Below are 21,060 nucleotides of genomic sequence, written 5' to 3' on the forward strand. Positions count from 1 at the left end.
TAATTAGTTTTTTTTTATTTCCTTTTTCCACTTTTAATCAAAATGCCTGTAAAGTATCTCTGTGGGTTAGTTGCACTGTGTGTAACTGCTTGTTGTCATTGTAAATACCACTTGGTATGGAATAATAAGAAAATACCACTGTTGTGTTTTTTGCTATTCACTTCAATGGAAGTATTTGTCCTTGTGCATTATTCTTACAAAGCAATTGTTAGACACTATAAAGTGGTTGATAAAGAACAAAACCCAAGATGACAACTGTTTTTCCAAATATTTTAGTGTTTGCAGCATTATATATAAAAGAAAAAGTAGAACTCAATCTTCAGTGCCACGGTGCTGAACTGAAAACACAATGCACTGTTTGAATTGACCTTTCATAGAGTTCATCAGGTAGACTTGAGCTGGTCAGTGAGTTCAGCAGCCAACCATACAGTATGGAAATACAAATTTTTGTTCAGCTTAGGAACAGAGCTTTCTGTGACTCTCTGTGTACCAGTTCTTGTATGTAAAAACTCTAGAGATGGCTTTTAGATATGTGCATGATTCATAACTTGAAAGCCAACTGCAAGTTTGACTCAATGTATTTGATTGAAATATATGTGCTTTTTTTGGACCAATTTTCAGTTTCATGTTGTAAATAAACCTACACATGATTATGTGTGAAGTAATCTGACAGGTATAACCAGTATTAGTTGGTGGTTTTGAGAGGTCTTGAAATATAGCACATAGGGAACACACAGGAACAGGCTTGTCTAACAGTGATAAAAGGATAGGTAAGTGACAGAGACTATGCTCACAGTAAAGTATCTTTGCCGGGGAACAAGTAATGGCATTGTTGTTTAAAGTGGTTATGAAGGAGCTAAAGTGCTTCTAGGTTGTAGATTCAAGCCCTATAAAAAGACCACAGGAGGACTCTTACCAAGCAAGGATATTTTGTCATGTAAGCAACCTCAATGTCTTTCTTAATCTGGCCTAGGTTTCAATTAAAGCATAGTTCTCATCAAGAGTCCATCTTGTTAAACACAGTAAAAATGTGTGAAGCTGCTTGTAACTGTACAGGCATAAATAATATAATTTAACCTGGTGTAGAAATCATGGTGATGACTTCCCTCCAGCTAGGACAGAAAAAGCAAAATTACCTTGTTTGAGCGTTTTAAACCTAATACTGCCATCTAGCGTTTATAAAGTCTGTATCAGTTTAGGGAAGGTTGAATCCAGTTTTGCTGAATAGAGTTAAAAACTGAGCATGTAAGAGATCTTTTAGAAAACACTAGGAATGTTTATGTGGTTTTTGTTTAGCATTTGAATCACTTCAAGTGAAGGTCAAAACAATTATTTCATGTACTTGTACATACAGTTGATGTGGCTAATTAAAATGATGATGAAAAGGTTACCAAGTTCGACCTGTTACTTTAGTTATTGTGGACATGCCTTTTAGTTCTTACAAAAAGTAGGCAGAAGTTTAGATAGTACAGTTTTCAATTAGCTTAACTGTAGTTTTTATGTAGTTTTATCATTATATATGTAGTGTCACTGATCACGATTTTCATCCCCATATGGGCCATTCAGTTAAGAGCTGGACTTGATGATCCTTGTGAGTCCCTTCCAACTCAGAATATTCTGTGAAACTTCTTTGAAACTTCTGTTTATAGTATTAACTAACACGTGTAGTAACTTTGTATGAAGCAGAATCTAAGACAGTTCAATTGACCTATCAGAAGAGGAAAAATGTTAATTAATTTAAGAATGAAAAATACCATTCTTCCAAGTAATCATCTTATTTAAATGGGATGCACAAAGTAATAGGGACACTATCATTTTAGTATCTGGTTACCTTGAGGACTGAGGTAAATTCTTTTGAGGAATTAAACCTGCTATTAAATCTGCCTTATTATTTCTATGGTTTACAGCACAGTGTATGATTTACCTTTATAAAATGGTAATAATATTAATACTGACTGTATTGATAGGAAGTAATGCCAAAGTACCTGAGTAGATAATAAATTGCTACTAAAAAAACTGTGCTACATTTTTTGATATAATGATTAATAGCAATGTTAACATTACAAATGTATTTGACATAGATATTTTCTTTTCTCTTGACAGAGCAGTTGGTGCTCTTTCAGACAGCAAGGTTTTTTTAGAAGATCTCCTGAAAGGAAAAAGAGTGGATTTGTCTTTTCAAGGAATTGATCACTTCAGAAATCAAGTTGGATTTGTGAAGTTGGCAGAAAATGCAACTATACTTGTGGAAATAGCAGGTACAACTTGCCAATCTAGTTTAAGTGCTTTACAGACTTTCTGACAACCTAAATGAAAATGGAGTACAAAGATAAGTTGGTGCTGATTTAGTCAATACTCATTTGCCTTTAACAATTGTAAAGGCTACAAAATGAATTTTCTAGCATACTTTGTGTAGTTCAAAAGAATATCAATGAATTACAGACAGTACTGTTCTCTGATATGTTTTTATTTAGTATATATAAAAATTATAGTACAGATTTGTAGATGGAATGGAAAGAACTCCAAGCTACCTTGTTTTAGTCCATTTTTTTATCTGCCTATGACTCTGGACTTAAACTATGTTGTTTACAGATATTTAAAAAAAATTCTCAGAGAACAGTACTGTCTCTAATTCATTGGTGTCCTTTAAAACTATTCCGGCAATTCCAACTATTCCTTGGAAAGACTTTTTAAAAGAGTTTTTCAGTATTGATGAATTATCTTTTGTGCTCTGAGGAATGTGAGGTCGCACCATTTTTTAATAGTGCAATAACCCATATAAGACATTTTGCAGAGTGGCAAAGATTGTTGCTGTAGCACTACCTCTTTGCAGTCCAGTATAGAGGAAAAGATGGAAAAACGTATTTATTGATACAGTGTTTTCTCCATCAATTCATTGTTTTCATTTTGAAGTGCCTTTGGAAAACATTTAGTATTTTTTAACTTACATTTTAAAGTAAGGTTGACTAGAAGATTGTAATCTTTTCAGCTTACCAAATTGCTCATGCTGTTACTGAGCAATGCTTTATTATTTTATGCAGTGCTTGATAGGGAAATATTCCTAATGTTCAATATTGTAGAAACTGAACAGTTCTTACAGTTTCAGAGAAGCTTCAGTGGTCAGATAATCCCATACTTACTTCAGAGATTGAATCTACCAAATATTTCTTCAATTTTTTGGATTACATGCTTCCTTATCCTTGTCTTTGTGTTTGTCTTTACGTTTCTGTTGTAGGTGACAGAACTGTGTGAATGGTGTCTGTCCTGTTTTATAAACAGTAAGATAGTGCATAAACAGGATTCCCTTTCAGTACATCTTGTGACAGTAGATGAATGGTTTCTGTTAGTGACAGCAACTTTTGATTTTGAGAAGTTTATAGTTAAGGACTCCATGATGTGGAGAGCCAAATATTTTTTAACTATAGAAAATGAAAGAATTTGTTATAAGTGATTTTCTAAACAGATTAGTGAACCAGGTTTTGGTCAGAATTAGACAAGTAGATATGAGATCGGAGTTCCGCCTTTGTTTTTCAGTTTGACAAGCCTTCCTAGGGGACAAATTCATAGTATAGTCAAATTTAACAAAGAAACAAATCTATGTTTTCTTTGTGAAGCATAACTTCTGATACTCACTAGTGAGCATTCTTTGCTTGTATTAGAACTACAGGTGTATTTTATTATCTTCACTTAATACTGCTGTTTATTAAAAATGTTTCTTATTTCAGTGCTTACATATGCCAATTCAGTGGATAGTTTCTTGGCCTTAGGCCTGTTGTTCTGTGTCTACACTTCTACAGGATGTTTGTTTTAGTTCTGAAACAGGGGAGGGAGATAAACATTGCCAGAAGAAAATGGTAAAATAAATGAAAATGTTTAATATGTATGACTTCACTTTTAATATTTCTTAGCTACTGGCATAAATGTAACTTTTGAATTGCTACTGATTTCAGAGTATCTTTTTGTGCCTTCTTGAAGTGCTAATATTCTTTCTTTAAGGGTAACATATAATTCATGAAAGTAAATTCACTTTTTGTATTGATGCTTGTGGCACAAAAAAGCATTTTAGGTCTGTAATTATGTAACACTGAACATTAAAGAAGTATATAGCTTTATTATATAGGAAATTAGTGGAAAGGACAGGTATGATGATGAAGAAAAGGAATATGTTAAGTAGCTTCTATCTATGTCTTTATTAGATTAAATTGCAAAGAATTTATGGTAAAAATAATGATCAAAATAGGTAATTTATTATTACACAAGTGTTCTTCAGGGCAGTGCAGTTTGGAATGCAAAAAAATACTAAACAAAAGGATCCATGTGAACTCAGAATGGATAAGGTAAACAAGAGAGTTTTTAGGATTCTACCCCTCCCCCAAGCATATCATATGTAGTATTCCTTTAATGTAAGAGTACACGTATGAGCTAATTGCAAGACAGTTTAGTTTGCATGCAGTGTTTAAAAAATATTAGCAGACAATTCTCCGAGAGCCAAACCTACTGGATGTGTTGCATTCTGGTAAAAAGTCCACATTCTTTCTGGGCTGTACTTGACACAGTAAATACACCTTACAATGTAAAGAATCTTATTATATTAGTAGAAATATGCTGTTAAGGTTTTTTTTCTTTAATACATATCATATATTAATTCACAACAGGCTGTATGTCAAAAGTAGTCCTGCTCTGTGGGTGGTAATCTCAACACAGAACTTTAGAGAGACAGCTACAAGACAGAATATTAGAAACTCTTTTCTGCTGGGCTGCTGTTGTCAGGATCTGTGTGAAGACTGCTATGAGCCCTTTATATATACTACTGTGAGGCTGTATATGTTTGATAGAAATTACCTGTCACAAGTTTATTTTCATTCGTAGTACAGCTTGCCTGTGCTATAACTTGTGTCCCTTGAAAACTGGTATTTTAATGCTCATAGTGGCAGACAGAAAGAAAAACAAAATATTGCCTGCAGGATGCTCATCATTCTGTTGTTGGCCATGGAGCAGTAAAGAGAGGTCACTTATACAGCTGGTTTGATTTTTTACAAGACCTCAGTTTAGTTTATTGAAGAATTTCTGTTTTACTACCTAAAGATTATGCATGGTTTCTGCTATACTCTAAGGTAAATTTTGACTTCATATGTTATTTTGTGTTATACATGAATGTTGAAGGAGAAATATTAATAACACAGGCAATAGAAAATACATTACGTTACATTAATTACTTGTAGGAGCCCATTTAGTCCCATAAATTATGTGGGAAATTTTTTGATAGTAATAACATCCGAATATGGTAAGTACATGTCTGCTAATACCACTGTAAATCTAAGTTTGCCAGAAACCAAAGTTCAGAAAAAGGAGAGCTAGTATGAATTAAAAGACATTAGCATCATTAATTATCTAGCATGAATAGTGCTAAAGTGTTTAAGCACTTTAGACAGAAGTTTAAGGAGTATTCTAATCACTTTGTCCAATTCTTTTTAGAAATCCTGCACTAACAGTGACATACACACAGGACTTTTAAAAAAACTCCTAATTTCTTATGCTTTATTTCACTACAGATGTGAGTTTGAGTCTCAGTGGGGACCGTCCCCTGGCAGTTCAATGCCTCCCTGCCATCCCATCCCGTCAGATCTTGGATGCTCAGCAGGGTCAGCTCCAGTTAGTACAGGGTGCTGTGACAGTCCCAAGGACTTCACTGTCACTGTCCAAGCTCGCTCGGCCGTGGCAGATGGACCTCAGGACTTAAATGGTGGGGCCAGTTCTGCACACGCTGTGCCTCACCTAAAAAATCCACTGTGCAGGCTGGAAGGGCACACTCACGTGGGGAGAGCCCTGCCCAAATCTTCGCTCGCGAAGTTTGGCCATACATACATACGTATATGCATACATACATACTACACTACAGAATATTTGAAGGACTGTTGTAGTTTAATCCCAGCTGGCAGCTAAGCCCCACACAGCCACTCGCTCTCTGGGTGGGATGAGGAGAGAATCAGAAGAGTAAAAGAGAGAAAACTCGTGGGTTGAGATAGAGACAGTTTAATAGGTAAAGCAAAAGCCATGCACTCAAGCAGCAAACCAAGGAATTGACTCACCACTTCCCACTTACAGGCAGGTGTTCGTTAGGAAAGCAGGGCTCCATCACCCGTTATGGTGACTTGGGAAGACAAATGCCATTACTGTGAATGTCCTACCCTTCCTTCTTCTTCCCCCAACTCTATATATGCCAAGTATGATGTTGTGTTGTATGGAATATTCTGTTGTTCAGTTGGGGTCAGCTGTCCTGGCTGTGTCCCCTCTCAGCTCCTTGTGCACCTGCAGGCTCCTTGCTGGATGGGTGCGGTGAGAAGCAGAAGAGGCCTTGGCTCTGTGCAAAGTGCTGCTCAGCAGTAACTGAAACATCCCCATGTTATCAATCCTGTGTTCAGCACAAATCCAGAACACAGCCCCATATAGCTACTGTGAAGTAAATGAACTTGACCCCAGCCAAAACCAGCACAAGTACTGAGTGAATTTGGAAAAAGTAATGAATTGTTTGGCTTTGCTATTAATTTTGATAATTATATTGTAAATGCTGTTTGAAGCTAATAGAAGTAAATAAGTGAATCCTGTTTTTTACCTGCAGGATTTGCAGATTTTGATTTTATGGATTAATGATGCATGTTGTGGTCTGACCATGAGAGGGAGCTTGTATTTCATGAACAGAAAAGTTACTTTTCTGTTTATACATATAAATAATTTAATTTGCTTTCTGTCCTTTGTTTTTATGAAATGTTGATTTGCTGGCTTAAATATTTTAATACAGTTAGGACTGCACTAAACTGGCATGCAGTACACTGAACTTAGTAATTTCCTGTAACTTTAGTTTTATACAAATGACATTCAGTCTAATCATACTAAATTGATTTCCTAACTAGAGAGAGAAGAGTGGAAAGTGAGTTCTGCCCATCTTCTCTAGGTACAATACAGCTTTACTCAAGCATAAGCTTACACTGCCATCATATCAAAGCAATCCGACCCCTTCTGTTGTGCTGAGGAACTATGCAGCCACACGGTGAATTCAACTGTAATTATAGCAACCATTTTAACTTTCCCAGCTGATTTTTCACCTATTCACTTTGCCAGTGCAGTGTCATGACTGTCAGCACAAAAAGATAGGAGCAGTGGCAGGCATGGGGCTGGAGGAACAGTCTGTTTTGACAAGGATGAGCTTCTTTAGAGATTATGAAACCACACATTTAGCATCTATTTTAAGGTGAATTACATTGCCTTGACTTCAGAAATCCTAGGGAAATAGTTTAATTCAGTTAATTTATTTCATTTTATTTATAGATGGCCGAAGCTAAGATAAATGAATTTTGCCTCATGTCAGTTATTCTTAAGTAATTTCTCATGATGAAAAAAAATTGGTAACTCAAAGCTCTTTTAATTTTCCACTAAAACAACTGATTTGTGCAAAGTGGACAAAAAGCTGCTAGTCCAAATTAATAACAGTTACATTGAAAATGTACTGCTGTGACAGGTTTTCTTCTCGTCTGTGTGGCATTAGTTATAATTCTTACTGCGTGTAACTGAGAAACTTGATTCATCCACAGCCAGAAGAGAAGCATGCTCCGAAGTTGGAAGTGGCAGTGTTCTGCAGTCTCAAGAATATAATTATGTCATTTAATAAATACATGCTGTATTCTGTGTTTAATACAACCAGCAGAAAAAAATCCTAAAGATTCTTTTGTTGATTTCATTACAAGAACCAAGACACCTCCCTGCTGGATAGGACTTACTTACATGAAAGACTGGTTTCAATAGACCTAAGCATCATTCATGCCTTTTTCTTCCTGCATGCAGTCTTTTCTAATTCAGCTTTGTGTTACATGACACTTTTCTTTGTGTTAGGCCCCATGACTAGACAAATGCTGACAACATGGAGCAAACATTTTATTGAAAATGAACAGTCACTGTTCTGGCTTAGTATAACGCCAGTTAGTTTTATAAGTTTATACTTGCAACGGGTAATAGTTATTAAATACAGTTTGCTCTGGAGCTCAATATTTAATCAGTTGCATGAGAATATATTAAGTGCTGTGCTCTTGCCAAATCTTTTAGCTCACCTTTTTTGTGCGTCACATGACGAGTAGAAGAGAATAGATAAGAGCAGTAGGCTGGGACAGGGGCCTGGCTTTGGCACACTGGATTGCAGTGGCTCTGCTGCCCTTTGACTCTACTGCTCTTCACCCATAATCTTAAAATTTTGATTCAGAGTGTGGAAGGAGTCAGAATTTTTTTTTAGTTTGCTAAGAAAAATGTGATTTGACTGTATATTGATATTTTCATCAAGGAGGGCAGATAGAAGAATAAGCAGTTACTAGAAGGGAAGTCAAGGTAGCAGGAGTAAGTAGAGAATCAGTTTGTAAGGCAAGGAGAAAGTAAATCTCGAGGGAGGATTTTGGCTTTTACAGACCACTTAGTCTCTGATTTGCTGTTATTTAGTCAAGTGAGACTGGAAATACAGTTCTCTGAAAACAAGGACAGCAAATGCTTGTAGATTTTAGTTTACATTCTTCTTCATATTCTGCTGCCAAACACTGAATAACAATAGCCCTGATAAATACTTCATTAAAATGAAGCAGGAAGATATGTTTATTGTGGTATTAAAGGAGGTGCTCTCACCCAATCATTTTTGTAATTGTGACAAACTTCTAGGAAGTATTAGAATGAATTGAAGCCAGTATAAGAAGCGAGTTTTATCAAGAAGTCCTAATTAAGTTTCTATTTCAGTCTAGTACTTTGAGCCTTCACATCGTCATTGTCTTCTAAGGCTTACCTTATGTAATGGCATCTGTGGGGATTGCTTGGTCCACCTGCTCCTCGGATCCTGCTGATCCAGTGAATGAGCACATCTTCTATGTGCTTGTGGGGTGATGGAGAGAAACAGAACAACCCACACATACTGCTGATGCGTGTTTCAAATAACAGAGTAGCTCACTGATATGCGATAGGGGTAAGGTACAGTGACATCTCACTGTAGAAAAGCCTAAGTAAGTAGTAGTGGAAGACCTATTCGGAAATTGGCTTGACTGTCGTTTACCTTTTGGCACATATCTTAAAAATACCTAAGAACTTTATAATTTTAAATAGTTTAACAGGATAGTTGTAACTGTAAATTATCTATGATCAGCTCTTCTTCAGTTCCAAGTGTAAAGTCAAAAAAATTTCAATGAAGAGACAGCATATTGTTTCTAAATTTTAAACCTTTTAATTGTAGGAACATGATTTAGAAAGCATAAATTAATAGTTTGGAAGAAAACACACATATGTAGTAGTTTTCCATATATAATGAATTCTTGAAAAGGAAAATGGCCATTTCTATTATGGAATATGGCTCAACATGCAATTTTCCTTTGAATCATTCTGTATTGATCTAGCTGTTCAATTTTGGAGCTTTTCCAGTATCTAGTGGTTCTGAGTAAGCTTCATATATCACATTCCTAATCTAATTGTGGGGGAAGAGTTGTCTAATGGACTCAGCTGCATCCAGTATAAGAGAGGTAGATTACATTTATTAAGTTTGGCATTATAAAAATAAGGTACAAAATGGTATTGTAGAGTACTTCAATCTGTATGAAAGATGGTCTGAAAGCTGTCCAAAAATTTGTTCCAGGAAGTCACTGAGCTTGTAAAAATAGCTTTAACATTTCTAGGGTATACTTTGAAGCTGCAAACATCAGTCAGCCTCAGGCTAATAAAGGAAAACACAGATCTTGTCTGATTTTTTTAGTCTAGGTAGTAATGATGATGTCTGGAGAAAAGATGGGGTATCCTTATTTGTTAAGACACATGGGTATTGTCTCTGTTTCTTATCAACGGCCTCTAATTTATTTCAGTTCAGACAATCCCCATCATTAACTTTTGTGTATTTGCTGGTCTACAAATCCACTTTTATGCTGTCCCATAAGCCTGGAACTTTCTCTTGCCCACATCATCCCAAGTTCCTTTTAAATCCCTTCTTGTAGCCACTTCTTCAAAGAGCTGTAACCTTCCTATGCTCGCAGAAAAACATGTATCTTTGTTTCTTTTTTCTCTTCCATCTATCCAGATTCCTTTCTATTTTCATTACCTTTGATGAAGGAAACGTTGTGCTTATTATGTTCATAAGTCACCTTAACCAGTAAAATGTAACACTTTCCATACATGTCAAATTCTGAAAAACTGGGGCTATCTGCAGTGGCAGCAAGCATGCCCAGTGTCTTAAGCCCGTGATGTTTAATAAGTCTATGCCCTGGCAAAGCTGTGAGAGAAGTCTGATGACCATGAACATGTGCATGCACACACACACGTAAATCTGTTAAATTCAAAACTGCAATCTCATCTGAGATGATGTTTTCTCTCATCTGACCCAGGTTTTCATTATGTTTTTTCATTATAAGAATTGCCAGACATGAAACAAAGAGGAGTTTGGAAAGATAAGTGGAGCAGGTATCAGACAAAGCTATTTAGCACAAAGAGAAGACACACAGACCACATGGTTGCTGTTCAGCAGTGCAAAGTGTAGATACTCAGCTGTCCCACCCAATGTCACACACATTCACAGCACTGAATGGTTGGTCTGCGCTCTTGAGAGCCGTGGGCTTACAGTCCTGTCATCAGATGCACATTGGCAAACCTCTGGTCTGATACTAAGCTCTTACTGGAGTTAGGAAGTGCACATCTCACCAGTGTGGATCCTGGCTGCAGAGTGGGAGATAAGACTGCATGGTGTAAGATGTGATGGCAGAAAAAAACTGGTGGTTTTACAGGAAAAAAAAGACTATTGTGACTGAGTCACAATATTACAGGGCAGCATAAACCTGGTTTTGATAAGACTTCCCCTTTGCTGGAACATCAAAGTCAATGGGTCCCCAAGTGATGCAGTTCAGAGAACCAAACACAGGAACTATAAAATGGCTTTGTTACAGATAATTTCAGTTTTAAATAACTGTAACATTTTATTAACTTACTAACACCAGAAAATAAGCAGGCTGTTGGATGCATCGAAATACATGTACACCATAACTAAATCAACTTATTTGAACTTCTATATCTTATTTTGAAGAAGCAGCAAACATGTATTTGTATTCTTCTGCTTTGATATGTTAATCCATTATTCAGCAGCACTTGTGTGCACAGCTGCACAGTAGCTTAGTGGGGAGTCAGTATAAACTTAGAAATGTTTCCCACAGGCAAAATTTAATAATACAAATAGGTAAGCTGTACTTGTGTATAGATATATAGCTATAGGTATATAGTTAGCCTACAGCTATAGATATGTAGCTATATAGATTCAGCTACACAGCTCTGTTTATATAGCTGTTATGATTGTATGTGCATGGGATGAGGGGGAGAGAGAGGGAGGATATGGGCACAAACTGGAGCACAGGAGGGCCTCTCTGACCATCATAAAATATTTTTTCACTGTGAGGGTGACCAAGCTCTGGCACAGGTTGCCCCCAGAGGTGGTGGAGTCTCCATCCTTGGAGATACGAGAAACCCATCCGGATAGTTCTGGACAGCTTGTTCTAGGTGGGCCTGCTTGAGCTGGGAGGCTAGTCCAGAATGACCTCTGGAGGTCCCTTCTCACCTCAACCATTGTGGTAAGTTATTTTCAGCATCCACAGTAGTAATAGGATCCCTGTTGCCATTTTGTAAAAACTTTTCACAAGTTTTAATCCAGTAGCTCTTTCAGCATCGTGTGAGAATAAAAAGTTGGACTAATTCTTTTTTGTAAAATGCATCAGCATCTTATGGGAAGTGGAGGCAGAAAGAGAGTTTTTAAGTGGGCCTGTTTAAGAGATGGCATTTGGGTCATTGATTTCCTTGGCTTCTTTAAAAATTACAACTTCTGCATAGACCGTGGAGCCTGAGGTGATAAATCATAGGCAACAGAGAAAGAGAAGTGAATCTCCAGGTCCCAAGTGAATACTCTGAGCTTGTTCTAGATCTTTTCTGTTGCAAAGTAGTGCATAAACTTGTAAAGTCTCCTATTAAGTGTGATTTCAAAGCAACTCAAACAAAAAATTGTAAGAGTAAGGACTCTAGAATGAACATGTTACAGGAGTGTGAACTGACAGACTTAGCTAGCCAGCTTTATATGGCTATATTCCTCTTCCTTGGGCCTTCCCTATTTTTATTTTTTTTCTAAACCAGATTTGCTGTTCCCTTCCCAGTATAATGCTGTTTCTTCCAGGTAGGAGAATAAAGCACTGTTGAACTATCAAGCCAAAAAGCAGTACATTTTAATGAAAATGTATAGTTACAGTAAGGGTTGATTAAATTTTTGTGATAGGATTATTTTTCCCCTGTTTTGATTGTAGCTTGATCCTATGAGTCAGCGAGACTTACAGCTAGTGAAAAATGGAAAGTTGTATTTCCACAGAAAGAGAAATTCTTTGCAGTTTTTCTGTTTTCAATAGTAAAAATATTCTACTTATTTTTGCCACAGGTTTTATCAATTTTATCTAAACTTATTGTCAAAATTGTAACAGAAATTTTTCACATGCAGTATTTTAGCTAAAAGAAACATGGAAGATAATTCAAAAGTTATACTGAAATTTATTTCCAAGAAATTAAAGCTTATATTGGGAAATAGTAAACTAGGTCAGTGTTATAGCGCTGCTTTGGCTTGGAATGTAGACAGTTCAAAGTATACATTAAAATAGGAAATTAGCTTAGAAGGCAACAGTGAAGCTTAAAACCTCAAATAAAAGTCATCAGCATACCTGATATGTTTTCTAATTCTGACATGTAAATCCAGTGCCAGATGTAGAACCTTCATTTTTAAATTTCCTTTGGTCTGAGTGGGAGATTACCCAAATACAGATAATAGAACTCGCCACAGAATAGTGTTTTTGAAGAGAGACAATTCTGTTATGTACTTAAAGTTTTTATTAAGTTTCCAGAACTTCCAGTGATAGCAACTCCTGAACAATGCTAATGTTGAATTCTTATTTTGATAACAAAACCAGACAGCATGAACAGCTTTGTAATTTCTTTTATTTTAGTAAAGCCAAATTTGTGACCTGTATTAACTGCAAATGTATGACCTTTGTCACGTGAAATAATAGATACCTTTGAAAAAATCATGTGTACCTCTGAAGTTAACTAGAAATCTCCCTGCTGTTTAGTACTTAACATGTTTCTTCCATGTGAAGCAAGCCACTGTGACTCAAATTACAGTTGAAAGCACATTTTTAAGCATTCTATTAGGTGATATCATTGTACCTCTACACTTTTCTCCCCCACTCAGAGACTATGAGGAAGATATTTCAAGAAAAGGGCATCCTGGCAGGAGAAGAAAGAGCTTTTAAACCACACCTGACCTTCATGAAGTTGTCAAAATCAACAGAGCTACGTAAGCAGGTGAGCTTACATTTCATGTAGATCAGCAGCAATCTAGAAAGTTTAATGTGGAGATGCACGAAGGTGCTGCTTATGCTGTAGCATCACACTTTCTACTTTGTAACCAGCTGAAAAGGTAAGACTTTAAAGTACTTATTTTATTTAGAAAAAATAATCAGTGCATCTACTATATAAACATTACTCCTGTACTATAAGTTAGGACTCTTGATATCTCAGTACAGTAATATCATGGACTATTTTCCATTGTGAAATTAGGCAAGACCAGAGGTTGAAAGTACTTTTACAAAATTACAGAACTCTTGTTAGGATGTAGTTTGTACACAAACCTTTGGTTGCAAAGTTTTGTTACTGTATAGGAGAAAACAAAGAAGTAAACAGTGAAATTTGTGTTTGGATTATGCATAATAGGCAGACTGTCAGTTCTCTCTACTGAATATACTTTGGTGAATTTCAGAGTAGTGAGGAAACACATCTTCTATATTCTCTCTTGCAGACAGTTATTTCTTGCCTATTTATTAGCCTTTTTTTGACAAAATACAGAGATCTGTGGAAGTAGGTTATAACTGATAAAAATATATGGAAGCAATATTAGGGCACCTATTTTTTATTTCATTCTCATTTAACTGTAATACTAGTACTGTAATATTTAACATAAGATGTATCTCCATAAATTTTTGTTGACATTTTATAGAATGTTTTATGTGATCCTTTGTCTCCGAAAATAATTTTCAGAAAAAGTATTTTAAATAGGAATTAAATTAAATAATATGTTGATTTTTTTCCTTAATAGTGAGCATTTAAAAAAATACTTTAACATTTCATTAGAAATATCTCTAAAAATGCTGAAGGTCCATATTTTAATTAAGTAGTATTCTGAAATCAGTAGGCAGAAGGCAGTGAGCTGTGAGTTACATAAAGAAACTTCAAGGGCATGCATACTTGCTCTAAAACAGAAATAAGGACTTATCCAGAGGATGCAGGAATATTATAGATACTAATTTTGTACAAGCTTTTGCTTGTATTAACAGATGTTTTTTTAAAACACTCATTTTAAAAATCCACAGCTCTTCCAGAATATCTGCTGTTCAGAAATTTAAACTGTTTGATTAAAACATCTGAGACAATCAGGGTGGGTTTTTTACCATTCTGTTTTTTGCTTGTGTTTTGGCTGATTGTTTGTTTCATTTGTATTTATCTACTTTCCATGAAATATTAGCCAGGATACATACTTTCTTATGATATTCACTGCTGCTGACAGAACCAGGTCAGTGTCATTCCGAATCATCTTCCTTAGCCCTCCATAATGCCAGATAATGCATATGGTATTCTAAAGATATACTGTATAGAAAGATACTATGTATTAAAAATCAGTACATTTTTTTCTGTCACTTCAGTGCCAGGCATAAGCATCAGTCTTCACTATACCTTTGTTTCACTGTGTGGTACATTTAATGAGATGGTTTCATGCTTTTACTGAAGAGAGTAAATAAAAATACAAAACATAAAAGGAATAATTATTTTACAGTACATTTTAATACAATGTCTAATTGCATTTTGAGATCATACAAGAATATAAAAAGCAAGAAAGGGGTAACATGAAAATTATATGTGAAAGCATATAAAAGAGCAAATAGTCCTAAAGTGGTTGAGTACAGTTCTCAGCTATATCTTTATAACTATTTCAATTTTTAAATACAAGTTTCCTTATTTGAAACAATATTCTGTTTCATAATAACATCTAAATTCCACCAAACTTACATTCTAGAAAAAAAAGTGTTTTTTAAACCTTAATATAGCTGCAAGCATTTTTAAATGCATTTATTCTGAAAAGATTTTAACTTTCCCAAAGTTAAAATTTTATTTACAAAGCAAGGAATTTAAGAATTCAGAACTAGGAAAAATCTCGAGAAATCAGCTTTTCACTTTGAAGGCACACCATTAAGCTAAAAATGGTAAATGCAAAAAACCATGGAAACATAACAATAAAAGACAACAGTGTAAAATAAAGTGGATTAGAAAAGAGCTATCTGATTTACTGTGCCCCCCTCAGCTTCTCAGATTAAAAGACTGATTTACCTACTCAGCAATGGGAGCAACCCATTCTTCATGGTAAGTTGGACATTTCTGAGATCAGATGTGCCACTGGAAACTTCCCAGAGTCAGGAGGTACAGCGTGTCCTAGGTGTCCTTGTGGAAGGAGATAAAAAGATATAAATTACTTGCACATGTTTAGCTGTTTCCAGAATTATTTGAATGATAAGAATCTTGTGTTTGTAACATTATCTTCTGTGCAAAGAACCTAATGAAACACAATGAAAGAAGGAATTGGAGTTTTGCACTTTAAGATAACATTTCTATTCCTGCTTCCCTCACTTGCCTGCTAAATTGCCATGGGTCAGTCACAACCCCTGTTTTTCCTTTGTCCAGACTTCTGTTTATTTCAGGCTGTGTTGTGAGGCACAATTCAGAAATGGTGTATGACATTTGGAGGTCCTTTGATACCTAGTGCTGCCAAAACTGCAAATACTGTGAAATTCATTTCCTAAGTAGAAGATGACTGACAGCTAAATTGCTCTGATGGTATCTGCCTAATTAGTATGGAGTATATACTTAGCCTGGACAGTGGCTGACAACAAAAAATGCCAAAAATACAACTTACAAATCTTTAGAATATTTCAGTTTTGTACAGTATATTTTTAGAATTTTGAATGTACAGTTAGTAAAAGAGAATATAGCAGTGGGAAAAATGTTTGTATTTACAACATTTTTGAGCATTGTACAAAGCCTGATTCACCATCTAACTTCAATGGTAACATCATCAAGATAATATTTTGCAGACAGTGTTATTATGATTGCACTGGATAGAGCATTAATTGCATTATTTGGTAATTTATTATTGTATTTTTTAACGTAAATTATGTTAAACTTTTGTCACTCTCCAGTTTCATATAGAGATAACATAAGGTATTTATTTTGTAATAATAATAATAGTTTCCTTCATCGTCAAGGAGGAAATTACAACTCAAAGCAGTTCTCCAATTTCAAAGTTTTTGATGTGCACTCACGTTCATCTTTTGCTATCTTCAGCTAGATATACCAGACAACCTGTTTAATACTGATAAAGGGAATTAATTTTTTTCTCATGTAAACTTTCTCTCAGTTTATGTGACATTAATATTTTTGGCTTCTTGAAATCACATACAGCCAAACTGTATGTCTGCTGAAATCTTTATTAGCCATAATGTAAGCACTTACTGCAAGTTTTGACAGACAATAAGCTATCTGATGTCTCTTCTGTCTTATCTACACGAGGAATCTCAGGCACTTACCTCACTGCAGGAAAGGTTATTGCTTTGCTGGTTCTATACAGCTCTTGCATCATTAATTTGTTAATTATTTTTTCTTGCATATGCATACATTAAATACTGTGTTCAGTAAGGATTATCTGCATGCCAAGAGGCATGAAAGGGAATCCTCTCTTCTGGTATTATACCTCTAATGTGAAGTTGTACTTAATACTTGAAAATAGAATAGAAAATGTGAATTTCTCTCTTACACTCCTAGATTTATAATTTTGCTTTTATTTATACCCATGTGGCATTGACAGAGACTTGTATCATATAGGACCTTAGAGGTGATTCTCAGTAAAACAAAAGCACTATTCTTTATTAGTCCCTGCTGAATCTGACTTCCAGCATTCTTTTTATAATAATTAATGGGATCTCTGGTGTTTTGAACAGAAATGCTGGTATAAGGAAAGCCACCGAGCTCATTAAATGCCTCTGTATTTCCATTTATCACCCTCTTTGTCAGCGGTTTGTATTGTGACAACAGTTACTTGCTGAGAGTCTGAGGCAGATACTCATTTGGAATCTTTGATGCTGATCCTGAACTGGCTGGAAGGATCACTTTGGCACAATACAAAACAATTAAGTGCTTTGTTTTCACAAAGACCAGTAGAAATGTGTTGTGATTTTTCTGTATTTTTTTAATCTGAGAATCTAACAACAGGGATAGAAAATGCACAAACTGGGTGATCCAAGAGCTTAATTCTCTTAATTCTTAATTCTCTTCTTTCCCTCTTTCTAAACTCATAGGGTACATCATATTGCAGAGATATGTAACTACAGTACTTGCTTTAAACAAGAAAAAGGAAGGGCATAACTATAGATAATTTGTTACAAGCTAAATGTTCAGTGAGGTATTATGTCCTAGTGAGCATTCTTTAAATGACCAAACTCTTCTACTGAACACAGTGGACAAGATGCAATCTATGCATTTACACGTACCCCTGTTACAAGACTGAGGCTACAGAAGGCATCTCTTTACTCATGAACTCTTCCAAGTCCACATGGGGATCATCAAGGTCTAGGCAAAGAAACTTTTCTACAACAGACTTGCATTTTTCCATCCGTTCTCCTTTTAAAGGATCATCAAGACGTTTGATAGGTTTTCCGTTGCGAATCAATTCTGATACTTCTATTCCTCTTTCTAGAATTTTGGCTGGCATTCCTGCTAATGCAGCAATGTTGGCAGCATGACTAACAGTGGACATGCCCTGTTTGATCTGATAGAAAAATATCAGCTCATCTCCATCCTGGTGGGTCTCCATGGTCAGGTACTCCAGAAGAGGTGTGTCAGGCAGGAGGTCTAGCTGCATTAAACTGTGAAAATTAGTGGAGACAAAGACTTGTGGACACTGTGTTCCTTGTCTGAGCCAGTACCTCAGGACAGCAGCCAGAAGAGCCAGGCCATCCAGTGTGTTGGTCCCTTTACCAAACTCATCAATAAGTACCAGGGACCTCTCTGTAGCATTGTTTACGGCCTTGGCAATCTGGTTAAGATCAATCATGAAAGTGGAGAGCCCAACAGAAACCGATTCCCTACTGTGGATTCTTGTGTAAATCCCATCAATTAGTCCAATCTCTGCCTCCACTGCAGGGACATAACTGCCGATTAGAGCCATGAATACTATAAGACCTACTTGCTTTAAGTAAACACTCTTTCCAGATGAGTTGGGCCCTGTGATGATCTTTATTCGTCTGGTAGTCTCACCACTGTTCACAGGATTGGCTATGAAAGTCTTTGCACATAGTTCCATGAGTGGATGTCTTCCATCCTTGATGTGGAAGCCCTGGCGATGCGTAAAGCGAGGTCGGCAGTAGGCGTTCTCCCGGGCCATTGCTGCCAAAGCTAGGAGCACATCGAGATGTGCAGTGTACTCAATCACACTGTTAAGTACTTCAGACTTCTCCAAGATCTTTGTCTGCAGCTGGTGCATGATAAGTGTTTCCTGGTCTCTGATCTCACAATGCAAGTCACCCAGCAGGCTGTCTAGTTCCTTAGTCCGAGCACTTTTGTAGTGCAGTTTATCATCTGACAAGAACATGAAGTCCAAGCCTTCAATTTTGAAGTCACTCTTATCCACCATATGTGGTAGCCGTGGAATGCAGAGAAGGAACCCAATCAAAGGCATGTAGATTACACAACAGGAAGGAATATCATTGTCCAAAGCCTCCAGTTCTTGTTGTGCCACTTCTGTAAGGAAGTCTGACAGTCCCATCAGCTTTCGTTTCTTCTCATCGATACTGGCATCTATATTGGGTCTAATAGTGAAGCGGTTCTCTGAGATGCTGCCTTCAAAGTCTACCACTTTGCTGATTAGATTAGCAATGTAGTGCAGATCATCAGTGAAGACACGTGAAATAATCTGAAAAAGTTCAATATTGTTGGGCAGAGAGCGACACGTGTCTCTAAGGCACACTGCATTGTATGCTGTCTTATAGAGTGCTTGCCAGTCACTAACTTTTGTGTTGGAAAGAGTCATTCTTTTTAGAATAAGAGGCACATTTTTAATATTCTTGAGGCAGTTTTGAAGAGTGAGGACTGTTTCGTGGTTCTGAGCCATGAGGAAGAAGTTGATAACATCCAGCCGTTTGTTCAGCTCCGTTAAGTTCCTGGTAGGTCGTGTGAGCCACAGCCTCAGAAGTTTTTCTCCCCATTTCAATCTGCAACGGTTTAAAATTCCATATAAGCTGAATCCTTCTTTTAGTCCACTGGACATCTTGTACACAGAAGGATGGATATCACTTTTAAATATCTGCAGGACATTGTAAGTGTCTTGGTCCATATTCACAGTATCTGTCAGCACAAATTTTTTAAAGGCCAAAATAGGAACTGCTATACTGCTGTCTTCGAGCTCAACTCCAACCCTTCTCCTGTCTAGAAACTTTAGGAGGCCCCCTAAGGTTCGTACCATGAGTGGACTCTCGAAAGGGATAATTGAGGACAAGTAGAGAATTTTCTCTGTTGCAGTCATATGAGATGGGATAAATGGAAATTGCCTAGATAGGATCCGTTGCTTGCTGACTTCTAGACCAAAATCTACATTAGGAAACAGGACAATTTCTGGTTTTTCAGTGTCTTTATCACCAGCAGTAGCTTTTAGGTTGGTCAGGACTTTTGCAATATTCTGGTCCTGTTTTGCACTGGTCACTATGCATTGAGGATTAAGTTCCCCAATCACTGTTTGCAGGAGTTTGAGCTCTTCATTATCAGGTATCTCAGGCATGAAGTAGACTGTGCAATCCGCTGTATCATAATAAGTAATTGCCAGCTGCCCTGCATACCACAAAATAGACATGTGTGTCTCAGATTCCTCTTGGTCCTCTTGTTCAGGCCCAAGCGGTGGTATCGAGGTATGGCTCGTGGCTGACATGGCGCTCATTCTGTTGGTGAGAGAGGTTTTTATTCACAACTCATCCTAAAGGTGCTGAGAAGTAAACTGTAATTGACAACAGCAGGTTAACACTCACTCTTCCAACTCTGGAGAAACTAAGATGCTCCCAAGCATTAATGACAAATGTTTAAGTGAAAAGATGCAGCCATCATTGAAAAGATACAGCTGCCATCTGCTTCCAAGCAATGTGTAAGAGAGCAAACTACTAGCAATGTTGGATTAATTTTACAGGGTTTTTTTGTATCCTTTATGTTTTTAATGTATGCCCCAACAATACGCATCAATACAGTAATGTACATGGACGTGTATATCCATGTCCAAAATCATGCTCCCTCAGAGGCAGGAGACAGGCACGTGTGCTGGCCACAGCACTCACAGCAGTGCACCCCATAATCTGGGCATCATCTCAGGGCTCCAGTGCGGTGTTCACGCAGCACCACCACACAGTGCCAGTTTCTGTACAAGTACGTAAGGGATCAGCCATACCAATCCGATGTCACCACCCCAGGTCCGGGCCCTCTCTCGCTTCTTCTCCCTCTACTGACCCTCCTCACCGCAGACGAGCTCTGTGCCGCTGGGTCTCCTCGCAGCACAGCCGTGTTGTCCCGCCCTGCTTTCCCCGGCTGTCCGGGCGGTATGTCGGGGCTGTCCGGGCGGGATGTGGGCTCTGCGCGCGCCAGACACCGCCGCGGCCGGGCCTGTCAGTCAGTCAGTCAGCAGGGCCGGGCCGGGCGCGCCCAGGGCGACCCCGGGGACAGCGAGTCCTGCCTGGGGCAGCCGGGGTGCTGCGGTGTGCCGCGGTGTGCCGGCGGGCACATGGAGCCCGAGGCTGCCTGCGGCTGTGCGAAGGTGTGTCACCACCTGAGCTGAGCCTCCCTGTGCCCGGCCCCGCACCCGGTTCCAGCCCTGCCCCAGCGCGGCTTGGCGGGAGCAGC

The 21,060-nt window shown here is 37.4% G+C and overlaps 2 protein-coding genes across 5 annotated transcripts in view; one reads left to right on the forward strand and one right to left on the reverse strand.

Annotated features, from left to right (window-relative positions):
- Nucleotides 1–21,060, forward strand: part of AKAP7 (A-kinase anchoring protein 7) — a 96,541-nt gene that overhangs the window by 18,458 nt on the left and 57,023 nt on the right. For all 4 annotated transcript variants that reach the window (XM_071549085.1, XM_071549089.1, XM_071549087.1 and 1 more), the window contains exons 5-6: nucleotides 2,104–2,258; nucleotides 13,274–13,386. In XM_071549085.1, the coding sequence (XP_071405186.1) occupies nucleotides 2,104–2,258; nucleotides 13,274–13,386 (268 nt within the window). The remainder of the gene's footprint in view (nucleotides 1–2,103; nucleotides 2,259–13,273; nucleotides 13,387–21,060) is intronic.
- On the reverse strand, nucleotides 17,681–20,712 carry LOC139668354 (mutS protein homolog 5-like). Its single transcript, XM_071547910.1, has 2 exons — nucleotides 20,671–20,712; nucleotides 17,681–20,114 (listed from the first exon to the last, which is right to left on the reverse strand). Exon 2 carries the CDS (start codon nucleotides 20,111–20,113, stop codon nucleotides 17,681–17,683), a length of 2,433 nt encoding a protein of 810 aa, XP_071404011.1. The 5' UTR covers nucleotide 20,114; nucleotides 20,671–20,712.

The sequence above is a fragment of the Pithys albifrons genome, chromosome 2 (assembly GCF_047495875.1).
Source record: "Pithys albifrons albifrons isolate INPA30051 chromosome 2, PitAlb_v1, whole genome shotgun sequence".
NCBI classification, from domain to species: domain Eukaryota; kingdom Metazoa; phylum Chordata; class Aves; order Passeriformes; family Thamnophilidae; genus Pithys; species Pithys albifrons.